This window comes from Otolemur garnettii, unplaced genomic scaffold (genome assembly GCF_000181295.1).
Source record: "Otolemur garnettii isolate 467f Iridium unplaced genomic scaffold, OtoGar3 scaffold00001, whole genome shotgun sequence".
Classification (NCBI taxonomy): domain Eukaryota; kingdom Metazoa; phylum Chordata; class Mammalia; order Primates; family Galagidae; genus Otolemur; species Otolemur garnettii.
Genome location: NW_003852396.1, coordinates 61,175,831 through 61,196,991, shown reverse-complemented (window position 1 = coordinate 61,196,991; position 21,161 = coordinate 61,175,831). Strand labels below are relative to the sequence as shown.

The window sequence follows — 21,161 nt, the reverse complement described above, 5'->3', positions numbered from 1 at the left end:
GGGATTACAGGCCCCCGCCACAGCGCCCAGCTATTTTTTGGTTGCAGCCATTATTGTTGTTTGGCGGGCCCGGGCTGGATTGGAACCTGCCACCTTAGGTGTATGTGGCTGGCACCTTAGCTGCTTGAGCCACAGGCGCCGAGCTGAATATAAAGGTCTTAACACAATAACTAAGAAAAACACCATGAAGGCTGTGTTAACCAGTTTGATGAAAATGTCAAATTGTATATAAAATCAGTACATTGTACCCCACGACTGCATTAATGTACACAGCTATGATTTAATAAAAAAAAGAAGAAAAAAAGTATGGTATTTTGTTCCTCTAATCTCCAGATCATTTCTGATTTTGTAAGAAATTATATAACCAAATAGGAGACCTAACCCCAGGTAAAGCTTCCAAAGTTTATTTCCACCTACCTCCCTTATGTGATTTTTGCCTGGGCAATCCCAGATCTGCTTTTTAATTGCTTACTCCCCTGAGAATTTCCCTGATGTTCGCCAGGGTTTTTTCATGTTCTTTTCAACTTGTCCAGCCACATCACAGATGTTTTTCTTCAAAGATTATGTTTGGGCAAGGCTTGAGTTGGGATATTTTCTCTTCTCCTAATATAATTTCATTCTTGAAATCAAACACATCACCACGAGATCGGCTTAATTAAACACACACACGTGTATAAGAAGCCACAGCCTTTCTTTCCTCAATATGAAGTTTTCTATTTCATCACACTTGCCAACTTCCCAAAAGAGTAACTGGAACCCATCAGCTGGTTCATGTCTAAGATGGCTGAAGGTATGGTTTGTTTCATCTGTATCTCTTTTCTTCCTTTTGTTTCTCTCACATCACACAAAACACACGAAAAAACAAACACACTCTGAGTTTCCTGGGGACTTCAAGTCCTCAAGTTGACCAGAAGACACGGGGGAAAAAATTGAAAGACAAGAGATCTAGAGTCTTTCGTATCTTTCAAGCCCCTTCCCCAGATTTTTCTGTAAGAATTTTTTTCTTTCTTTTCCCCCAGAGTAAATCAAGTCCTGAGAGTTACAAAACACTTATTTCAGTATGTGTCTCTAAAAGAGAAGAACATGTAATAAACACAACCCTACTATCGTTACCACATCAAAAAGTAACAGTGATTTTGTAAGAGCAAATATTGAGGCAGTGTTCCTATTTCCAATGGTTTCATAATATCAGGTGTTTGTTGACTTAAAAAAAAAAAAAGGACCAAAATACAAATTCCACCCTTTGGAATTAGTTAATAATGTCTATCAAGTCTCTTTTAACGTATAGACTTTTCTTCCAATTTATTTATTAAAGAAATGCAGTTGTTTATTCGGTAGCCTTGGCCGAATTTTGCTCAACGTACCCTGGTGGTGCAGTTCAATCTTTGGCTTGAGGCATATTTGATTATCTTTACACATTAAGTCATCCAGAACTTTGACTACATTAATACAAATTCCATATACTCTTTTCCCCCCAAAGAAATACTCCAGATAACTCCACAAATATCCATTCCATTCAGTAAGTTCCCCGCTGTAAAGTTTCAACTGAGTAATTTGCTTTTGAAGCGTGCCTACAAACCAAGAGAAATTTGGTTTTCTTTTTTGGAAATTGACTTCCTTTAGATAGCCATTAGAGGGCGACATTTCCTTTACTATTTAATATGATATGTCTCCAAATAAGTTTTCAGTTGCATCAGACTTCTTTTCGTATTTTTGATAAGCTGGACCTCATTACCTACTTTAACTTCTAAGCTCGCTTCTGTAAGATGTGACTGTGTTCTCTACTAATTTGATCTCTGTCCACTCCGCGTCTTTCATGTTAACTACTTCGGTCATTGACTGTTCCCAATTCTAACCATCCGGCGGCAGCATTGCATAATTAAAGACCCACGGAAAGGAAAAAAAATTACTAACCAAACTAATAAAAAGCAGTTTCAGAACCAGCGTGGTGGCTAACGTGTGTAATGCTAGCATTCTGGGAGGCCGAGGCAGGAGTATCACTTTAAGTCAGGTGTTCATCACTAGCTTGAGTAAGAGATAGACACCCCCATCCCATTTCTACAAAAAATAGAACAATTAGTGCATGCTTGTAGTCCCAGCTACTAGAGAGGTTGAGGCAGGAGGATCACTTGGGCCCAGGAGTTTGAAGTTTCAGAGAGCTAAAATGACCCCAGTGCACTCTAACCCGGTGATAGAGACCGTGTCTCCAAAAGAAAAAAAAAATGGCAGTTTCACAGGGGAAAGGGCCTTAAGAAGGAAAGAGACAAACCAGACATTTCTAGTTCGTATCCAACTCACGGCCCAAGGTCAGAACTGTGTAAAATACAACACAAAAGAGCCTTTCAGGAGCACAGGAGGCTCACTTGGAGGGAACGTGTACACAATCCTTTCCTTGAGTTTGTGGTTTCTCTGCAGGGGGCACAAGTGCCTTTGGGCACGTGCACGTGAACCGCTAGAGATCTACTGAAGCAAAGGCGCTTTGGCTGGCGCTCTCGGACACATGGCCCGAGACAGGTTTCCGTCAGCGCATCTCGGAGATCAGCCACTCATTCTGCCCCGCAGGAAACCTGAGTCCTGAGGGCATATGGCTCGCCCACCCGCACGCCATTAGGAGGTTAAATACCTACATTTAGCTAGGCGTTGCGAGCGCAGGCCAGGGCTGCAACTTCACTCACCTTCTCTTTCTTCCTATAACAGCCCCCTGTATCTCCCCTACAAACGCTCGGACAAAAAAGGATCCACCTGATAGCAAGTGGTATTATATAGAGGTAACAGGAAGTCATGGACCCTTTTGAGATCCACATAATACTCTGGAAACTGCGAGTGAAACTACCAACGAGGTGGACTGAATCAGCCTCTCCCAGCCACAAGCAGATCCCCAGTTAAGAAGAAATTCTGTCCTGACTGGAACATCGCTAGATAGCAGCCTAAAAAACCCAGACGGGTTTGGGAAGAGAAGCAGGGACGTCCTTCCTCCCGCCAAACACAACCGATGTTTCATCTCGGTAAAAGAAAGGGGCTCGGCAGAAAGTGGAGGAGAGAGGTATACTGCCTGGCCCGGGCCCTGCCCCCACTCTCCTGGCCCCCGCCACCCGCATGCTTGGCAGCAGCGGCTTGAAAGCGAGCTGTGAAAGCCCAAAGCCTGGATGGCGGGAAGGAGGCAGAGCACAGTGGCTTTTCCTTTTTCTTTAAACCTTCGGCTTCGGAGCCTAAAGTTCCGACGCTCTTTCCCCAAGCTCAGCTCCGGATCCCAGTTCGCCCGCTCTTCCCCCTCCTCCATAACCAGCCCAGCCGCTACATCCCACCGCGGCCTCCAGCCCCGCCTCCGCCGCCCCGGGGTTTCATCAGCAGCAGGGTGAAATCTGCATAATGACCGCCCCCTCGGAGATCATTGGTTCAGCTCCTGCCTGTCGCAGCCGATGATTGGTAGGCTAACCGGAGTTATTTGCATGCCGGCCGTAGACGGGTATCCAGCTGGGCCGGCGGCCGGCGCGGCGCAGAAGTTTGCAGGGCTTTCTCTCCGCCTCGTCCCAGACTCGCGCAGCGCCCTGCGCTGTCGCCTTCTGCCGCCGCCGCCCTGTTCTCTCGAGATTACTTCTCTACTGAGGACAGACGTTCGGTTAGAGGAATTAGAGGTGGGCCTGGGGGAGTGCCGAGGAGGAGGGGCAGGGCGCCGTTTCAGTGACAGCTTCGCGTCGGGACACCCGAAGCTTGGGGCTCCAGCTCCCAGCGAATCTTGTCCACCTCCCGCGGCCGCCTGGCGGGCGATGCAGCCGCCGAGCCCCGCAGCGCAGAGAGAAAGGAGGGCGGCCCGGAGAGCCTAGACCTTGTTTCTGCCTACTTGACGAAGAGGGCATGGAGTTGTGAGCGCCACTCGCTCGGCGAGGCCTCCCCCGGCAGGCTCCCCATGGCCGGGACGTACAGCTCCACTCTGAAGACGCTGGAGGACTTGACCTTGGACTCCGGGTATGGGGCCGGGGACTCGTGCCGCTCGCTCAGCCTCTCGTCCTCCAAGTCTAACTCGCAGGCGCTCAACTCTTCAGCGCAGCAGCACCGCGGGGCGGCCTGGTGGTGCTACTCTGGCTCCATGAACAGTCGCCACAACAGCTGGGACACGGTGAACACGGTGCTGCCCGAGGACCCCGAAGTGGCCGACCTGTTCTCGCGCTGCCCGCGGCTCCCCGAACTGGAGGAGTTCCCCTGGACAGAGGGAGACGTGGCCCGGGTTCTCCGCAAAGGCGCCAGCGGCCGGCGGCCGCCCCAGTTCTCCGCCGAGGCGGTGAGGCGCCTGGCCGGGCTTCTGCACAGGGCGCTCATCCGCGTGGCTCGCGAGGCGCAGCGCCTAAGCGTGCTGCACGCCAAGTGCACCCGCTTCGAGGTGCAGAGCGCGGTACGCCTGGTGCACAGCTGGGCGCTGGCGGAGAGCTGCGCGCTAGCCGCTGTCAAGGCGCTGTCCCTGTACAGTATGAGCGCCGGCGATGGGCTGCGCCGGGGCAAGTCCGCGCGCTGCGGCCTCACCTTCTCGGTGGGCCGCTTTTTCCGCTGGATGGTGGACACCCGCATCTCCGTGCGCATCCATGAGTACGCGGCCATCTCGCTCACCGCCTGCATGGAGAACCTGGTGGAGGAGATCAAGGCCAGGGTGCTGGCCAGCCAGAGTCCTGATGGCGGAGGGGCCGGGGGCGGAGAGGTGTCCGCTGAGGCTCTGGAGATGGTCATCAACAATGACGCCGAGCTCTGGGGCGTCTTGCAGCCCTATGAGCATCTCATTTGCGGCAAAAACGCCAATGGTAAGCGCGCCGGCTCCTGGCGGTATGAGGGAGTGAATTTCCTAGAAGAGGCTGGTGGGTGTGCCCGTACTTGTGCAGAAAGCGTTTGTTCTGAGCTGGAGGAGTTTATTAAATGGCTCTTGCTAGAGATTGTGCTGAGGGTGACTGGACTTTAGAGGGTAAAGTTGTAGTTAATATTCTCCTTCCTGTTCTGCGTAGCCTTGTTGATTGTTTGGGGGGCTGCTCACTGATTGGGTGAGATTGAGCCTCTTGACCAAGCCATTACTGAACCTCTATTGAGTAAACTTAACAACGGCTCAGCCACCCTTCGCCTTACTTGACTGGGTCTGTAGTTGCTGCCCTTCCTCAGTAGCTGGGCAAGATGACTGGTTCTGTCCTCTGGTTTTCTCTGCCAGAGGATCCAAACTCCAAAACCTGAACCTTGGGTAAGTGAGATGAGTGGAGAGGAGCTGGAAGCCCAAGACTTTTGTGCTGGGTCTAGGCCTTCCCTGTGTTGAAGGATGCCCACAGTCAGGTGGGCGCACTCTTGGGAGAGGGCAGGGTAGTGGTGGGCTCTTAACCATGTCTGCCCAAGGGTGTTGGAATCTGGTGACTCCTGAATCCCCTTCCCACAAAGGGAACACATGTTGGTTTGCAGGGCCTATTTTCTAAGCTGCCACCAACCAAGCGAGCCATTTCGTTAAAACTCTTGTGTTGAATTTAAATGCACATTTGGGCCTTCCCAAAAGGATGATGACCCACCCAGTAAACCGCATTATGGGCAAGGGTGGTGGAGGCATGGACAACGAACGGTACATGTCACATGTGGGAAAAGAACCATTGGGCAGTTGCATTTATCTGAAGAATGGCATGGCTTTAGTGCAAAGGGTGGAAATGAAGCCCTTGACTTTATCCCTGGAGGTATTAGGGTGTGACATGTGTTCAACAGCAAACTGCCTGCCAGACTTCATTTTCAGGCGTCAGCATCATAACTTATTTAGAATGGTGGTACGGTTAGATGTCCTTACAATCTGATTGGAAGGCTACTTGTGGGGCAGCTTTCCATGGGAAACAATGGAAGAGGTGAGGTGGGTACTCTTAAGAGTTACAGGAAGCCAAATTCCAGTGTGGTTTAACCTAATCATGATAGTTGAAATTTAAAATAACAAAGTGTCAGTTACTGCTCTTAACATTTTATGTATGAACTCAAGTAATGCTAGCAACCTGTTAGCATTGGTCAGGTACCTATTGTATGGTATTATCCCCATTTTAATGATAGAGAAGGGAAACCAAGGTACCCAGCAGTAAAATAACACACATATTAAGTGACAAAACTGGGCTTTGAATCCAGGCAGGCTCCAGGGTTTATGCTTTTAGCCACTGGAGGAGAGGAGACAGCTTGCTTTTTATTAGTCCAGCTCCCAAGGAGAGCAGTTGACATGTTAAGCCCATTTTGATGATACTTAGCTTGGCATACCTTGACACTGTTTGGTTTTGTTTTTAAATTCTGGCACTGCCAGAGCAGATGCCTGGAATGGAAGAGCATTTGCCTTTTAATTTTCCTCTTCTTAGGTCAGAGTTGAGGTCAGTCCAGAATCTCAGCTGATGATGTCATTGCTGCTACATTGCACTTCACCCTCCAGGTCTGTGGCATCAACACCAGGAATATCAGCTCTAGGCAAGGAAGTGGAGGGGCGGGGAGATTTCCACCTGTCGTCATCACTGAGGGGAAGAGTTCCGTATTTTTGGCTGAGGGGAGACCCAGACCGACCTCAAAAGAAGTGAAGACTCCTAGAGGAGAAGACTGAGGCCCTATCCCTACAAACCAAACAAGAGTGATGGTAGAATAATTCATGCAAAACAAAACAAAAACATGCCTTTCATGTAGAATGGGTGCCCAGCACATTGAGAAACCTCTCTCCAGTTTTTTCTAATTGTAAATTGAGGCTAGGAAGACCCATTGCCTGTCCAGGAAACCCTGAAAATTGCTAGAAAACAGGTTGCTTCCTCTAAAGGGCTTCCAACCAAAGAATTATTTCTTACCTAGGGTCAGTCAGCATTTCTTGGGATTGCCTTTACAAGATGGGGTTTTCATCTCCTAATTTGACTTTTTCCCTACCCCCTACCCCAAGTAATCCTTAAACCATAATAGTCAAGATAGCAAGACTTTCTGTGTGACAAGCAACAAAGCTCCCTGGATGCTCAGAGCCAAAGTGTCTCCCTCTGTACGTTCTTTGATCTCCAGGGAACTCCCTTGCAGGCAGGGTGACCATTCACTTCCACTCAGTAACAGGGATGCTCATTTTTTATACATGAAAACCAGGGGGGTGGCCACACTAAACAATAACTAGGCTGATTTATTAAGTCTCTTTAGACAAAATGAAATGAATGTTTAGTAGAGGAGCAATGAATTACTTATGCCTGAAAGCTGGCTTCAGAAGGAAGCTTATAAACTGCTCAGGAAAAAAATGGAGAGCTCCAAACCTTTGTTATATTGAAATTACCCCAAAGCCAGCAAGGTTACAGTTTACACAGCTGAAAACCAACTGGGAGAATGGCTACGTATAGGAGGGAGCATGCTGGTTAGTATTCTTGTCCTGCTGGTCTACCCTTTAAATGATATATTTATTGTTGCTACGCCTGCTAATTATACAGCATGGCATACACATTTGGCTCAGCTATATAGGGCTTTTAAACTTTTAATGTCTTCCAACCAGGAATTTAAAGGCCCTGATCCATCTATTCCCGTCCATTACTCAGAATGCTCGACAAATAAGGTTTCGCTCAGCCCAAGATAGAATAAAAGTTCTATAGCATTTATAAAACATGATCCCAGCTTCACAGAGTAGCAGGAGTTATATATTGTTGCTCATTTGGTATTGATATCCCCCGTCCCAGGGTAATGTCATTAAATGATGGTATTGTCTTCCTTATGGGAGGTAGAAAAACCACTTCAATAGGGTAGTGTTTATAAACAGGAAGCTTGTGGAAAATAGAAATTTATCCTCTCTTCCTCCGCCTCCTTCCTTGACTCCCCATATGTGAGTTTGATGCTGACCATCGCTTCTGAGTTTCTTCTTGCCCATTTTTCTTACTAAGCTTTCATGAGTGTCCATGGCATTTCAGAAAACATTCTTCCGTTTCTAGATTCTTGATTAAATGGTAGGATTTGGGGGAGACTATTCTTACTCTGAAACAGTATCCAGGGTGTACACACCTGTTGCTCTAGCACACCAATGAAGAACATAGGCTTCGGCGTCCCCATGAGGGTTTGAAGCCCACCTCTGCTGTTTATATGAGTGGCCTGCCACAAATTTCTTAACAGCACTAAGCTTCAATTTTGTCATCTGTAAAATGGGGGATAACAACAGCAACCTAAGGTTGGTATGAGGGTGAAGTAAGAGCATAAATGTAAAGATCCTAGCCCATAGTAAATCTTCTGTAAATAACATTGATTTATTCACTAAATGTTTTTTGAGCCCTAAACCTGTGCCCACCACTGTTTAAAGTGATGTGGATTAAGTAGTAAACAGAGAGAACAGTCCTCCTCTCATGAAGTTTATAATCCAGTGGAGGAGATGAGAAAGAATAGGCAAATAAGGATTTACTCTTAGCATAAGTGTTATTTGCAAAAGAAAAGAGACAGGGTAAAGCAGCAGTCCCCTTTTTGGCACCAGGGACTGGTTTCATGGAAGACAATTTTTCCACAGACCAGGGTGGAGGGATGGTTTTGATATGAGTCTGCACGCAATTGACTTTTTATGGTGTCTGTACAATCAGACCTCTCTGCTAATGATATCTCTATTTGCAGCCACTCCTCAGTGCTGTATCACTGCCTCAGCTCCACCTCAGATCATTAGTCATTAGATTCTCACAAGGAGGGCACAACCTAGGTCCCTCACATGTGTCATTTATAGTAGGGTTCGTGCTCCTGTGGGAATCTAATGCTCCCGCTGATCCACAGGAGGTGGAGCTCAGGCAGGGATGCGAGCAAGGGGGAGCGGCTGTAAATACAGATGAAGCTACAGGGTTATGAACAAGATAGACTCTAGAGGGTTGTTCTTAAGTTGAATGTGTATGTAAGTTGGAAGAGCTATGTTTACCTATTACCGATGATGGCCACCACTCATAGGTGTGAGTCATATGTCAGATATTTGTAACTTGGGGACTGCCTGTACCTCCTGCTGTACAGTCTGGTTCCTCATGTGCAACCTGGACACTGGGGACCATGGAGGTAAGAGGATAGTGTGACTGAGGGTAATTTAAGTGACAGTCAAGGAATGCTTCTCTTTGGAGTTTCATTAGGAATAGCCAATAACGTCAACAGTACTATCTGAGGACCTTTTCTGAATCATTCAATTATTTACCAGTGAGACAAGTCTCAACAACTTATTTGCAGCTGAGAAAGAAAAGGGCTGTACCTAAAGCAGGGGCAAACCTCTCCTCCTCGTGGGATTCATTTAGTGACAAGATCGTCAGGTGGGTTTCCACTGAGAATCAGCTGAAGGAGCAGGGGTTAACTGAGCTCCTCGCCAGGTACTGTTCCATCCGTTTCCATTCCTGGGTAGTCTGAGGGAGGCAGGCAGCTTCACTTCTCTTTGACCATTTTCTGGAAGCCAGAGGAGCTGGTAAAACTGAAACAAAGCAAGCTTTGGAAATGAAAACTTATTTTTTTTCTTGCATTCCCGAGAAATGCAGCCTCAGCATTAAGCAGTTAGAGGAACAAGGTGGAGTTGTTTCACGTCCTCCCCCAGAAAGCTTTTACCTGACTCCCCCGACCTGGACTGGAAGAGCTGCACCAACTTGATAGTTCCATAGCACCCAGGGCATATTCTTGAGTCGTTTCCTGCTTGTGTCTGTCTCCCCTCAAATTGTGGGCTCATAGGCATCCATCGTCTCCCTGTGCCTCACACAGTGTCTAACATGTTACACATTCCATACATGTTGGGCAAATGATAGATCCCACTGTACATGTTTAATTCTAAAACGTGCGTTTGAATTCTTATGATACTTGGGAAGAAATTTCCCTATTTCTACCAAGGCAGAGAATTTCAAGTTCTTAATGAATAGAGGTAGCATTTTGGGGGGTACCACGCCATAATGCATCATCCAACCTTTTGATAGCCTAACTGATAGCAGAGTTCCCAAGGCCAGCTGCTTGAGTATGATGTGAAGTGGGTGGGTTGTCAGGCTAGGAGGATGCTTCTGTGTTGAGGACCCAGAGTGGAAGGGTTTGACAGCGGAAGTCTAATATGCTAGGCAGCAGATAAATTAACAGAAGGATTGAGTTGCAAGTTTCCTTAACAATAGTGATACCAGTCTTCCCCTTGCCAGTGCAACCGCCCTGGGGGCAATTTATGCTGATGACTTATTGCTCAAAAGAAGTTGCATCCATGTATCCCCAATCTAAGAACTGAACCTAGCTAATCAACGCTGAGATTACCTGGGATGCGGAAACACCACCTCAAGTTTTGAAACAAGCCAGAGATAGTTTGCTGCAAATCCCCTGGTCTGTCTGTATTCCTCCTCACCATCAATATTTCCCCTTTGGCCTCTGTTCCCACACTTCTGAGCTGGAGTAGTAAATCTGACTTTTCCTGAAGCACCTTAATTAAGCTTTTTCTTTCTTTTTTTTTTTTTTAAATTAAGCTTTTTCAATCTGTGATTTTGCTGGGTCCCCAGAAGAATCCTGTGAATGGGATGTTCTTTCCCAGAAAGGTCTCCAAGAGCCCCAAATTTACAGCTTGTTAACGGATGGCCCAGAACTAAGTCTCATTTTTGCTCAAGCCCCAAGCCTTGCTTTTCCTGTAAAGAAAAAAAAAATCACAAAATTTAAGGTAGCAAATGCAGGTTAGCATTCGGCCGCTTTCATGTGGCAGCTAGGGTCAAACTCATAGCAACGGCAGTATTTGTTATAGATCTTGTTTATTAATGGCCTACTGTGTACCAGGCACTTTAAATCTGTTAGGCGAGTGAATGATCACAACCACAGTGAAAGACCAGGTGTGTCCCTTCCTCGGAAGGATACTGCTTCTCTGCTTAAATGCTTTTTGTTGGCTCTCCTGGCCCAGGAAGTGTGCCCTGGAGGTGCCATTGATTTTAAGAAGCCATTATTGCTGCTCTTGAGGGGGTGGGGAGTTCTGCTGCCCAGGGAGGGCCTTACAAGTGTCAGCTGCTGGTGATCAATAAGCTCAGCTGAATAGAAAAGCTGCTTTTCTAAGGAGGGGTGAGTCAGGGAAGGTGGATACACAAAGGACAGGCAGCACCTAAAGGGATCCTGAGTCTAGGCCAGTGGTTTGGGAATCTGAGCTCATTGGCCTTGGAGTGGGCAGAAGAGCCTTCATGAAGGGGGTTGGGTTTCCTCTGAGTCCACTGGGGTGTCCAGCTGCTGAGTACCTCTCGATGTTTGGAGTACAGGCAGAGAATGAATTGGCAGCCTAGCAAAGCACTGAAGTGTCCTGGCTGTCCAAGTGGTTCCAAATTGCTTTGCCTCATCTACTGTAGGATGAGGGGCCAGTGCTTACATGAAGGGCAGTTGTGTCTGTTGCATACTGAGCACTCTGGGAATGGTAGGGATGCTACTAGGCCTGATGGTGAGAGCACAGCCTAGGATGGGGCTGCCTGGGTGTAAATCCTCGTAACCTTCTGTGACCCTGAGCAAGTTGTTTCACTTCTCTGCCTTAGTTTCTTCCTCTGTAGCTGGGTTTCTCAGCGTCAGCACTATTGACATTTTGCACTGCATAATTTTTTATCTTGGGGCTGTCCTGTGCATTAGATGCTTTATAGCACCCTCCCCCCCCACACACACACACCAGTCATGACAATCAGAATTGTCCCCAGGGTTTTCCAAATGTCTCCTGGGGAGTAAATTCTCCCCTGGTTGAGAAACAGCACTTTATAAGACAGGACAGAAAATAGAAGTGCCCAACTCATGGGTTGGTTGGGGGGATTTAATAAGAGTTCCCTAAGGGATTTGTAATATTTCTGGTACCTAACATCTTCTGATTATCATTACTTTTTACCAACTTGAGTTGAATGTGTAGATCACATTCACTTGGCCAAAGTGGGAATCTCTAGGACAGGGAGGGTCATGACCCCATCTAAGGGGGATGAGGCTTTGTATTACTCATAAGGCCTTCCTTGGTGACTGTTTGTGGAGGTAGGTGGAAGTTATAGAATCTGGGAAAAACACCCTTGCACCCTGCTTAGTGATAGCTGGCTTTACCCCCAAGTTTGAGGTTTGGCAGTGGGCGGTGAGATCAGACCTCTCCCTCTGAGCTCATGTGTGCCCCTGCCAGGATGACAGTGACAGTGTAGATTCAAAGCTCTAGGGCCCCAGGGAGCACTTCTTCTGTGGATATTGGACACTGCTTGTTGCAGCCGCCACGTCCTGAGGCACAGAAATGGCAGGTGTTTCGTGTTTTGCTGGCCTGTCATGTAAACACTTTGTGGTCTTCTTGCTTGTTTTAAAAAGGGCCTAAATGGTTTTGCAGCTTTTGGCTGTGTGCTTGGAGCTGTGTATTGTATTGGGAGGAGACACTTCAGGAACACAGCCCATGTAAGCCTGGGAAATGCCACGCTGGCCTCATTAATCAGCTATTTACTAAGCACCAGCTACATCCAAGGCGTGGGGACAGATTGGAGGAGGACAAGCATCGATCTTGCAGGTTGTAGAGTTTAGGATCCAGCAGGGAAAGCATGCATGTGGATGGTGGGAAAGGAATTTGTAGTCACTGCCTTCAAACCATGAGGGTGGTTTCCACTTACTACACACCGATGCCCATCATGAGTGCTTTTCTGGAGCTATTTCATTTAATCCTCCTGGCCCCTCTCTAAGGTAGATGGGATTTCCATCCCATAGGTGGGGACTTTGAAGCTTTTGGTGACTAGAGAGCTCAAAGGCAAGGGTTGACTCCTGGCTGGCTGGGCTGCTTTGTGGAGGTTGCAGCCCGTGTGCCAGTGATTTGGGCAGGCAGAGTTGCGACTGTGATGGGGGCATGTAGTGCAGAGCACACAGAGGCTTCCAGATAGAGGGAACAGTGCGAGCAAAGGCCAGGAAGCCTAAGCCTGTGTGTCGGAGAATAGCAAGTAACCCTGTTTGGCCACAAGGTTCAGATACATGACAAGGAGGAGCAGGACAGATAAGACAGTGAAAAGGAAAACTTTCCCACATCTTTTATCCAGATGTTCAGGAGCCTGCCAGAGTGTAGGACGAGAGTTTTCCAAAACGTAGTTTTATAAATCAGAAATCATGTGTGTCTGCTCCCCAGCTCATCTCAACCACAGCCACAGACCTTGCATTGCCCCTCTTGGTGATGGAAAGCTTGACCTCAGATACACAACCTCCTGCTGTCTGAGCAGGGAAAGCAGTAAAGAAGACCTTAACCCAGCAAGCTGGGGGGGAACAGGGATGGAGAACAAGGCTCCAACCAACCCGGCTTCTCCTGTTGAACTTGGCTTCTGACTCTTCCATTTCTTCCATGGCCCCTGAATGTAGCAATTCAGGCCAAAGCAATCCAAGTGAACAATGAGGGTCAAGCCTCATTGCAAGCTTGTTAAATAAGGCCATTGGATTGACTTTAGCCAACACAAGATTCTTACTGGTGGACATAAGAGATCAGTGTGAAACAGGATGAGATAAGAGAATCTCAGAACTTTTTTGTTGTTGGTTTTAAATCTGACTTTATATATAATATTCCAACGTCCCACTTAGGGTTTATCTGTAAAAGTCGCATCTGTAAAATGCATTGGAAAATAAGAGCTCAGTTCTTAGAGGTATTCACTCACATACTATGTCTATTTTTTTCTTTTTCTCTCTCTTTTTTTTTTTTTTTTTTTTTGAGACAGTCTCACTTTGTCACTCCTGGCAGAGTGCTGTGGCGTCATAGACCACAGCAACCTCAAACTCTTGAGCTCAAGCAATTCTCTTGCCTCAGCCTCCCAAGAACCTGGGACTACAGGTGCCTGCCACACCACCCAGCTATTTTTAGAGATAAGGTCTCACTCTTGCCCAAGCTGGTCTCAAACTCCTAAGCTCAGGCAATCTACTTGCCTCGGCCTCCCAGAGTGCTAGGATTACAGGTGTGAGCCACTGTGCCCAGCCCTCACATACTAATTCTTGGTTAATGTGTTTCCAGAGCTTTGATAATAAAGATTTCAAGCATGTGGAATGTTTGATACTGGGTAACCACTTCAGCGCAGTGTCCTCTGAATTGGAGCCCCCAAGGCCCAGCTGAATCCTGCTGCTGCTAAGAATCATCAATAGAGTGTGGTAGACATCAACAGATGTGCTGATAAGTCCCATACTAGTTGTCACTGACCTCAGCATTACAAAGTTTTCATACTAGTTGTCACTGACCTCAGCATTACAAAGTTTTCATGTCACTTGAAAAAGATAAACTTCAAGAACCTATTGCAAAAATACCCACACAGTCATTTGTAGGTAGTGATTGGAAGGCCCACTATTTGCTTTCTAAAAGTAAGCTGAGGAGAGTGAAGCCTGTGATGGAAAAATTAAACAGGAAAACTAAACTTGGAAGTGCTGGAGATACAAGGTTTGGGTCGAGGAGAGATTAACCCGGACCTCAAAGAGTATGAAGCAGGCCTTTCAATGCCTAAAAACCATCCCTACAATTGAGGCCAAGTGTTTATTGAAACTTTTACAACTTTTTTTAGTCTGTACCTTTTAAAAGAAGAAAATCAGTATTTGCTGTGTGGAGAGCTATTAATAAACACAAGCGCAAGGCTCACACACCAAGTGAGTGTACACGTACGAGCATCTAGAACAATCCAGTGCAGAGGGCTCAGGATTTGGATCCAGAAAATTCTGGGGTGGAGCTTGGCCCCTCCATGACCTATGTTGAGTGAATCATTCTGTCTTCTTGGATCTCCGTTTCTCTGTCTGTGGTGTGGAGAGGTTGAACTCCATTCTCCAGGGGCCTTTCTGTCTCTGATAATGTTTCTAGACCCCACATGGACACTGTGAAATCATTTTCCTAAGGTCAAGCCCTGTAATTAGTATCCTTGGGAAAGAAACAACCCCGGATGGGGCTGGATGTACTCTCTGAAGACCTGGCTTGGTGGTAGGACTGAACACCAGCTTTTTAATATTAGGATTAACTGTGATTACTGTACTTAGGATTTTCCTTCCCCCTTGCCCCAGAAAGATGAATTCTGTGTGTACAGGACAGCTGTGTCCAGGCCCTGGCAGGCCAGCACTGTGGCGAGATCCAGCCCCGAGGTGACTTCATACACCCAGTGTTTGAAGCCCGCCTACCCAGACTTGTGGGTATTTATAGCAGAGAAGAAGCTAGGAAAAAAATTAAATATGCTACACCCTTCTTTATACTATGTGGGACAGAGACAGGCATTGTGAGGAATTTAGAAGGCAGAGCTGTATAATCCAGCAAGATATTTTTAAATGCTGTTTGTTGCAGTTGGCAGGACCAGTGTTTCAAAGAGGAGGGAAAATGAGAGTAACTGAGAATGACAGGCTGCCAGGAATTCTGAAGGCGAGGATGTGGAGCTCGGCGCTCTGAGGTGCACGGGCGCTAAACTCGGCTTTATTCATAGTCACCTAGTTTGAGCAGGGTTTGGGCAGGTCGGGATGAGACGCTAGAACAGTGGTGTGGGTCCTCTGTCCATCTTCCCCACCAGCCTGTGCACCCTTCAGATCCCAAGTTGAAAATCAGTGGAATATTCTGGAGAAGGCAGAACATACTGGGGGGGAAAGTCGCATCTGTAAAAGCCAGGGACCTGGTTGTTTCTTCGATTCATCTCAGCAGCCGGGTAAATCAGGTTGCTCATGGGGACACAGTTTGGAAGCAAGTTGCTTGCAGCTGTTCTTCTGAACATAATCTTCCCAGGACACGCTGAGCAGGCCGGCAACTATGCTGGGACGCAATTCAGTAGCAAGTGAGAAGGCTTCAGGGGCAGAGCTGCCTCTGAAAAGGCATCAGAATGACCCTCCTGTCCCGTGGACACTTGTGAAGTATCTTAGCTAGTTGGTCTTTAAGTAGAAAGATGGTGGTTAGAAAAGAGAGGGGTCTTGAGATGAGCAGGGGAGAGGCCAGGAGTTCGGTTTGGGGTGCATTCATTTGTTTATTCAACAAGTATTTATTGATTCACTGTGTACTTACTGGGGACTGTTTCAGGTGTTGGCAATTGAACAAATGAATAAAGGAGATCCAAGGAGGGCAGGGTGCAGACCCCGTGGCTGGTGAGGAAGAGCAGGGTGTGCTGGGGCACCCTATGAGGCCAGCAGATTGAACAGCAGGGGTTCCTGACAGGTTCAAAGAGCTCTAGGGAGACCCAGGAGACTGGAGTGAGTGCAGTAGTTGCAGTTACAAGTCAGGTAGGGGCTTGTAGGCCATTGTGCAATAGTTCCCTGGCATTTAATTCTGAGGAAGCTAGAAGCCATTAGAGGACGTAAGCACAGAATGACATGATCTGATTTGTATTTCAGCAAGGCCACCCTCCCTGCTATGTTAATGCTAATTGAGTATGGGGAGCAGGTAGTGTGCAGTAATCCAGGTGAGAGAGGGTGGTGGCTTGGGCCATGGTGGCAGTGGAAGAGGTAGTTGGATGCATCTTGAAGTTAAAGTGAAGGGCATTTGCCAGCAACTTGGATGCATGAGGTGTGAGAGAGAAGTCGAGCATGACACCAGGGCTAGTGTTCCAAACAGCTGTAAGCAGGTGGCCCTTGACAGAAGTGGGGAGAGCTGTATATAGAAGGGTCAGGCCAGAGATCCCAGTGGGGTTCTGGTTGTTTGTCTCAAACTTTAACATACAGAAAGGTTGAATAGGGGCAGGCTGGGAGCAGGCCACCTTGAGGTGCAGTGATCACATGATGGGTTGAAATGTCACCCTTCTTTGCCTTTCCGGAGGGTGGGCATAGTCCAGCAGGGCTAGGATAGACCGAAGAGTTAGAGATTTAATATTTATTGTTTTAGTCTTTGGTCAGTGGCCTTGTGAGCCTCTGAATTTTGCTCTGTAGATTCTTTGCAGGCAGCCACCAGGCTTTAATGAAGATCATCAACTCTGTTTCCTGTCATTAGCATGTGGCCTGTTTAATTAGGTCCAGTTGTTCTGTGGATCACTGTGACTTTGTGTGAATGTCCTTCCATTCTAGACCAGCCAGACTCCATTTTCAGGCAGCTTTCAGGCAACTGGAGGTCAATTTAGCCAGAAGGAGACTTCTCTTAGATGACTTGAGAAGGCACAGGGACCCAGAGTAGTGTCAGAATAGCTTGGTATTCACATGCATGTTAGATGCTGTGACCTCAGCTCCTCAGTAACTAAGAGATGGAATGAGAAAGAGTTGTCACTGCCTGACCTCCACATGGTTACCTGGTGTCTCTGAACCTCAGCTTTCCTCTTCTGTTGAATGGACATACTGGCTAGGTGTGGTGGCTCATACCTGTAATTCCTGTGCTTCAGGAGACTGAGGCAGGAGCATCACTTGAGGCCAGGAGATTAAGATAACCTTTTGTCTCTACAAAAAATAAGAAAAATTATCTGGATGTGGTGCCATGTGCCTGTAGTCCCTACTACTTGAGAAGCTGAGGTGGGAGGATCACTGAGCCCAGGAGTCCAAGGCTACTGTGAGCTATGATCAGGCCATTGCACTCTAGCCTGGGCAACAAAATGAGACTCTGTCTCTAAAATATAGATATATATTTGTGTATATGTGTATACACACATATATAAAATGTGTATATTATATGTGTATGTGTATGTCATAAGGTTGTCATTTTAGTGGTTTTTTCATCCTAGATTCATATTAGAATCACCTGGAGAGCTTAAAAAATAATGTGTGTCTGACTGTCTTCTGGCCACACCTTTAGAAATTATGAAATAAGTAGTCTGGAGTGAGGCCCAGACCATGTGGGTAGAGTTCTTGGGAGAGTCTGGTACATAGTGAGCACTCAGACATTAGCTATTATTAGTGGTTAAAGCATCGTTGTTCTGGAGTGATCTTTTCTGCCCCACCCAGGATGGTGACTTTCCTTCACTTCACAGCTCTGTCGCTTTGGCCTTCACTCAGCTGGAGGGCTCACCAAAGAACAGCCGAGAGAGTGCTGGTTGAATTATTAGGTTTACTTGGAAAGGGCAAAAGTAGAGAGCTAGAGTGACAGTGGCACCTCGTAATGTTTACCCCACTGGTAAATGAAGTGGGTACTCTTAATTTCCACCTTTAAGAGGAGGAAACAGAGACACAGATAGATTAAGTGACTTGCTCAAGGTCACATAGGTAGTAAGTGGTAGACGCTGCAGTCAAACCCAGGCAGCACTGGGAATCTGGATTCTCTGTTCCTTAACCACGCAGGTTCCTTCCCCATCAGAGAATGCCCAGCTCTGGTTCCCGGTCCATACCACTCATGGGTCAAACCTTTAGAGAGTGTCAGGCCCTGTGCTGTGTGCTGCACTTGTGTGTTAGAATGTCATTCTTATCATCATCACATGAACTTTTACTTCAGTTTTGCCACTGAAGAAACTGAGGCTCAGAGAGGTTCAGGTGGCATAGCTAGCAAGGGACATAGCAGGATTCAAATAAAGATCTGTTGGGCTCCCAAGTCCTCATTTACCCTGCTGCCTCCCTCCTTCTCCTGTTTTGAGGAGTGGCCTGGGTGGGGATGTAGCATTTGCAGTGATTTCCCGAGCAAAGAAATGAATAGCTTGCCCAAAAGGGCGAGAGGAGCTGAAGCTGGGCCAGAGGAGCTGAAGCTGGGCCAGAGCATCCCTCACTGTCTCTGAACAACTAAGCCATTTACGTGCCTTAAAATAGCGGGTCGCCCGGCATGGTGGCCATCCTGAGGCCTGAGACCTGTGGGGAAGGTATTTGTTTCTCCCTGTGTTTAAAGGCATGTCCTGCGAAGCACATTTTGCTTCTCTTCTGCCAGTGTGAATGAAATTGCCTCTGAAAGATTGTGTCTTGGTTGCTTAAAATAGCTCAAGAGGAAGAATGTTTGGAAGCTGTTAGCTCCTTGAGTCTATTTCCTTGATTTATGACACCTTAGAGAGCACCGGGCCTCTTCTTGTTTACCCTTCTGGCTTTTCCTTTCTACCATATTTGAGTCCTTGTGTCATCGTCAGCCAAAGACATTTGTCACCAGCAAAAGCAGCAACCTTTCCTAAGCAACTTAATTGGGGCTCTTTAGACATTTAATTTTTTTTCCCCTCTTAAAAGAGACAAAAAATGAGGAGAGGCCCTTTGTTTTGGACTTGGCCATTTCTGTCTTCCAGTTGCAAAGGTTCCAAGAGCGGCCATGGTGTTGCTCTGGGGTGAGAAAAGTTTTATTTTTGTTCACACCGAGGCCTGCCCTGGGAAGTCATGAGTTTTTTTGCAGTCTCCATCCGATGGTGCCCAGGTGACCTGATGTGCTATGAGTGAGAGAAGCCACAGTGCTGGTCAGCTCAATGCAGAGGCCACCAGCCACATATGGGTATTTAGATTTAGTAAAATTCAGTAAGGTTAAAAAATCATTTCCTCAGCCACGTAAATTGCATATGTAAAGTGCTCAGTCATCACTTGTGGCTAGTGGCTACCATATTGGACACCACAGGTACAGAACAACTCCATCATCGCAGACAGTTCTATGGGACAACTCGGCCATTAGAGCGAGTCAGTGGTAGGTCGGACTTTGGGCCAGCTTTGGGTTGTTACAACAGGTTTAAAATTTTATTCCCCAGCTTCTCAGAAACCCTCTGTTTGCAGAAAGGGGAAGATTCATGGAAGTAGAGATTAAAGCCACTGATTCTTGTGGCTCTAACCTCTTGCCCTTTGACACACGAGGTCAGGTTTTATGATCTCCAAGCTGTGTGGCCTATGGTAAGTCACTTAGCCTCTCTGAGGTTGTTTCCTTGTCAGTGAAATGGTGACTCTAAAAAATGCCTCCTAGGGCTTTTGGGATGGTTAAATCGAGTGGCAAAATGTGTGTAAAACTATTAGCATCATGCTTGGCACAGAGTGAGAACTAGGATGTGTTACCATGGCTTGCATGCGTTTTCTCTGAGCTACACAGTAGGCTTGAGAGGTAGAGACTCACTGATTTCCAGATGACGAGATGGGCTTTAGGGAGTAGTCTTGATGCTCTCGCTTACTGTTCCTCCTGCTCACATCCCTGAGCTTGGAGTCTGCCTCTTTCCTCCTGAGCTTGTTCAAGGACCCCTGGTTTTATATGAGCCAGAGGACACTGGACTGTAGGGAATTCTCCTGAGCTTACTTCCATTAACTGTCTGTCCAGTCTTCAATTTGAAGTGAACTCTTTTCAGAAGCATTCTGCTGAGAGCCAGGCTGTTAGTGTCTACTCAGAGAGCTGCAGCCAGGAGAGCTACCAGCAGAATCTGGGGCTTCCTGGAATGTGAAGTTCACCCAAGAGGTTCTTAGTGCTTCCCATGCCATCTGCATCCTCCGCTTTGAGGACTGAGCCTAATAGAGCCCTCAGTGAGATCTTAGCACAGGGTGTCTTTGGGGAAGGACAGTAAGGCCAACAGACGCCTCTCTTGAGACAGAGAAAGGATCCTTCTGAGAGGATGTTTGGTCACACCTGGGGGCCTGGGTTCAAACCTCGATTCCACCCTTCACTTACCCAGAACAAGTATCTAGTTATTTAACTTTTCTATGCCTTGCCATTCCCATCTGTGAAGTGGGGATAGTACTAGAATCTACACAGCAGGCTGGTTGTGAGATTGAAAGATGATACAAAATAAGGCATTTAGCCCAGCATACGGCACGTGGAGCCAGGATGAGCTGCTGTCGTCATTGCTTCCCCATGGTGGTTTGTGCTTTCTTGTTCTTGTGTTTGAATTTCTACTTGAGGATGGATGTATTGCCAGTCATAGAAAATGACCCAGAAGGGGTTAGCACGTAATGTGAATGTCTGAGTCAAATTTGCACGTTATGGGCTCCATGTGGTCTCTTTATCTCCTGTCCTCCCTTCCCTTCTTTCTGGAGGAAGTATGGGGATAGAAAGCATGACTCTGTGGTTCCCATTTCTGCGTGTGGTCACCAGCAGCTTGCTTCCTTACTGCTGTTCCCTGACAGGCACCACCCAAACAGCATAATCAGAGCTGGGTTATTTCTATAGGATTAATTTGCGGTGTGAAGCACCCATCTATTTATGCAATTGCCACTCATCTGCCAGCATCCAGAATGTGCTAAATCTGCCGCTTGTAGTGAAATCCAGATGACTTGGAATTGTATGTAGGGAATCCAGTAATTTTCATCACAACCGTTACAAGAGATGGGTTTAAATTGGGGGAATCCAAATGCTGCTGAGAAACGATGACTTCTCTTACTTTCCGGATGCTTCTATGGAGGGAGGCACCAATCTCAAAGAGAAGTTTCTAAGAGAAGAAAGGAAGGACATGAGGCCAGGATATTGCCTTATT

The 21,161-nt window shown here is 47.0% G+C and overlaps 1 protein-coding gene across 1 annotated transcript in view; it reads left to right on the top strand.

The window, feature by feature from the left end:
- The first annotated feature begins 3,498 nt into the window (after nucleotides 1–3,498).
- Nucleotides 3,499–21,161, top strand: part of ABTB2 (ankyrin repeat and BTB domain containing 2) — a 176,542-nt gene continuing 158,879 nt past the window's right edge. The window contains exon 1 of the mRNA XM_012803463.2: nucleotides 3,499–4,790. Within this exon, the coding sequence (XP_012658917.2) occupies nucleotides 3,908–4,790 (883 nt within the window). The 5' untranslated portion in view covers nucleotides 3,499–3,907. The remainder of the gene's footprint in view (nucleotides 4,791–21,161) is intronic.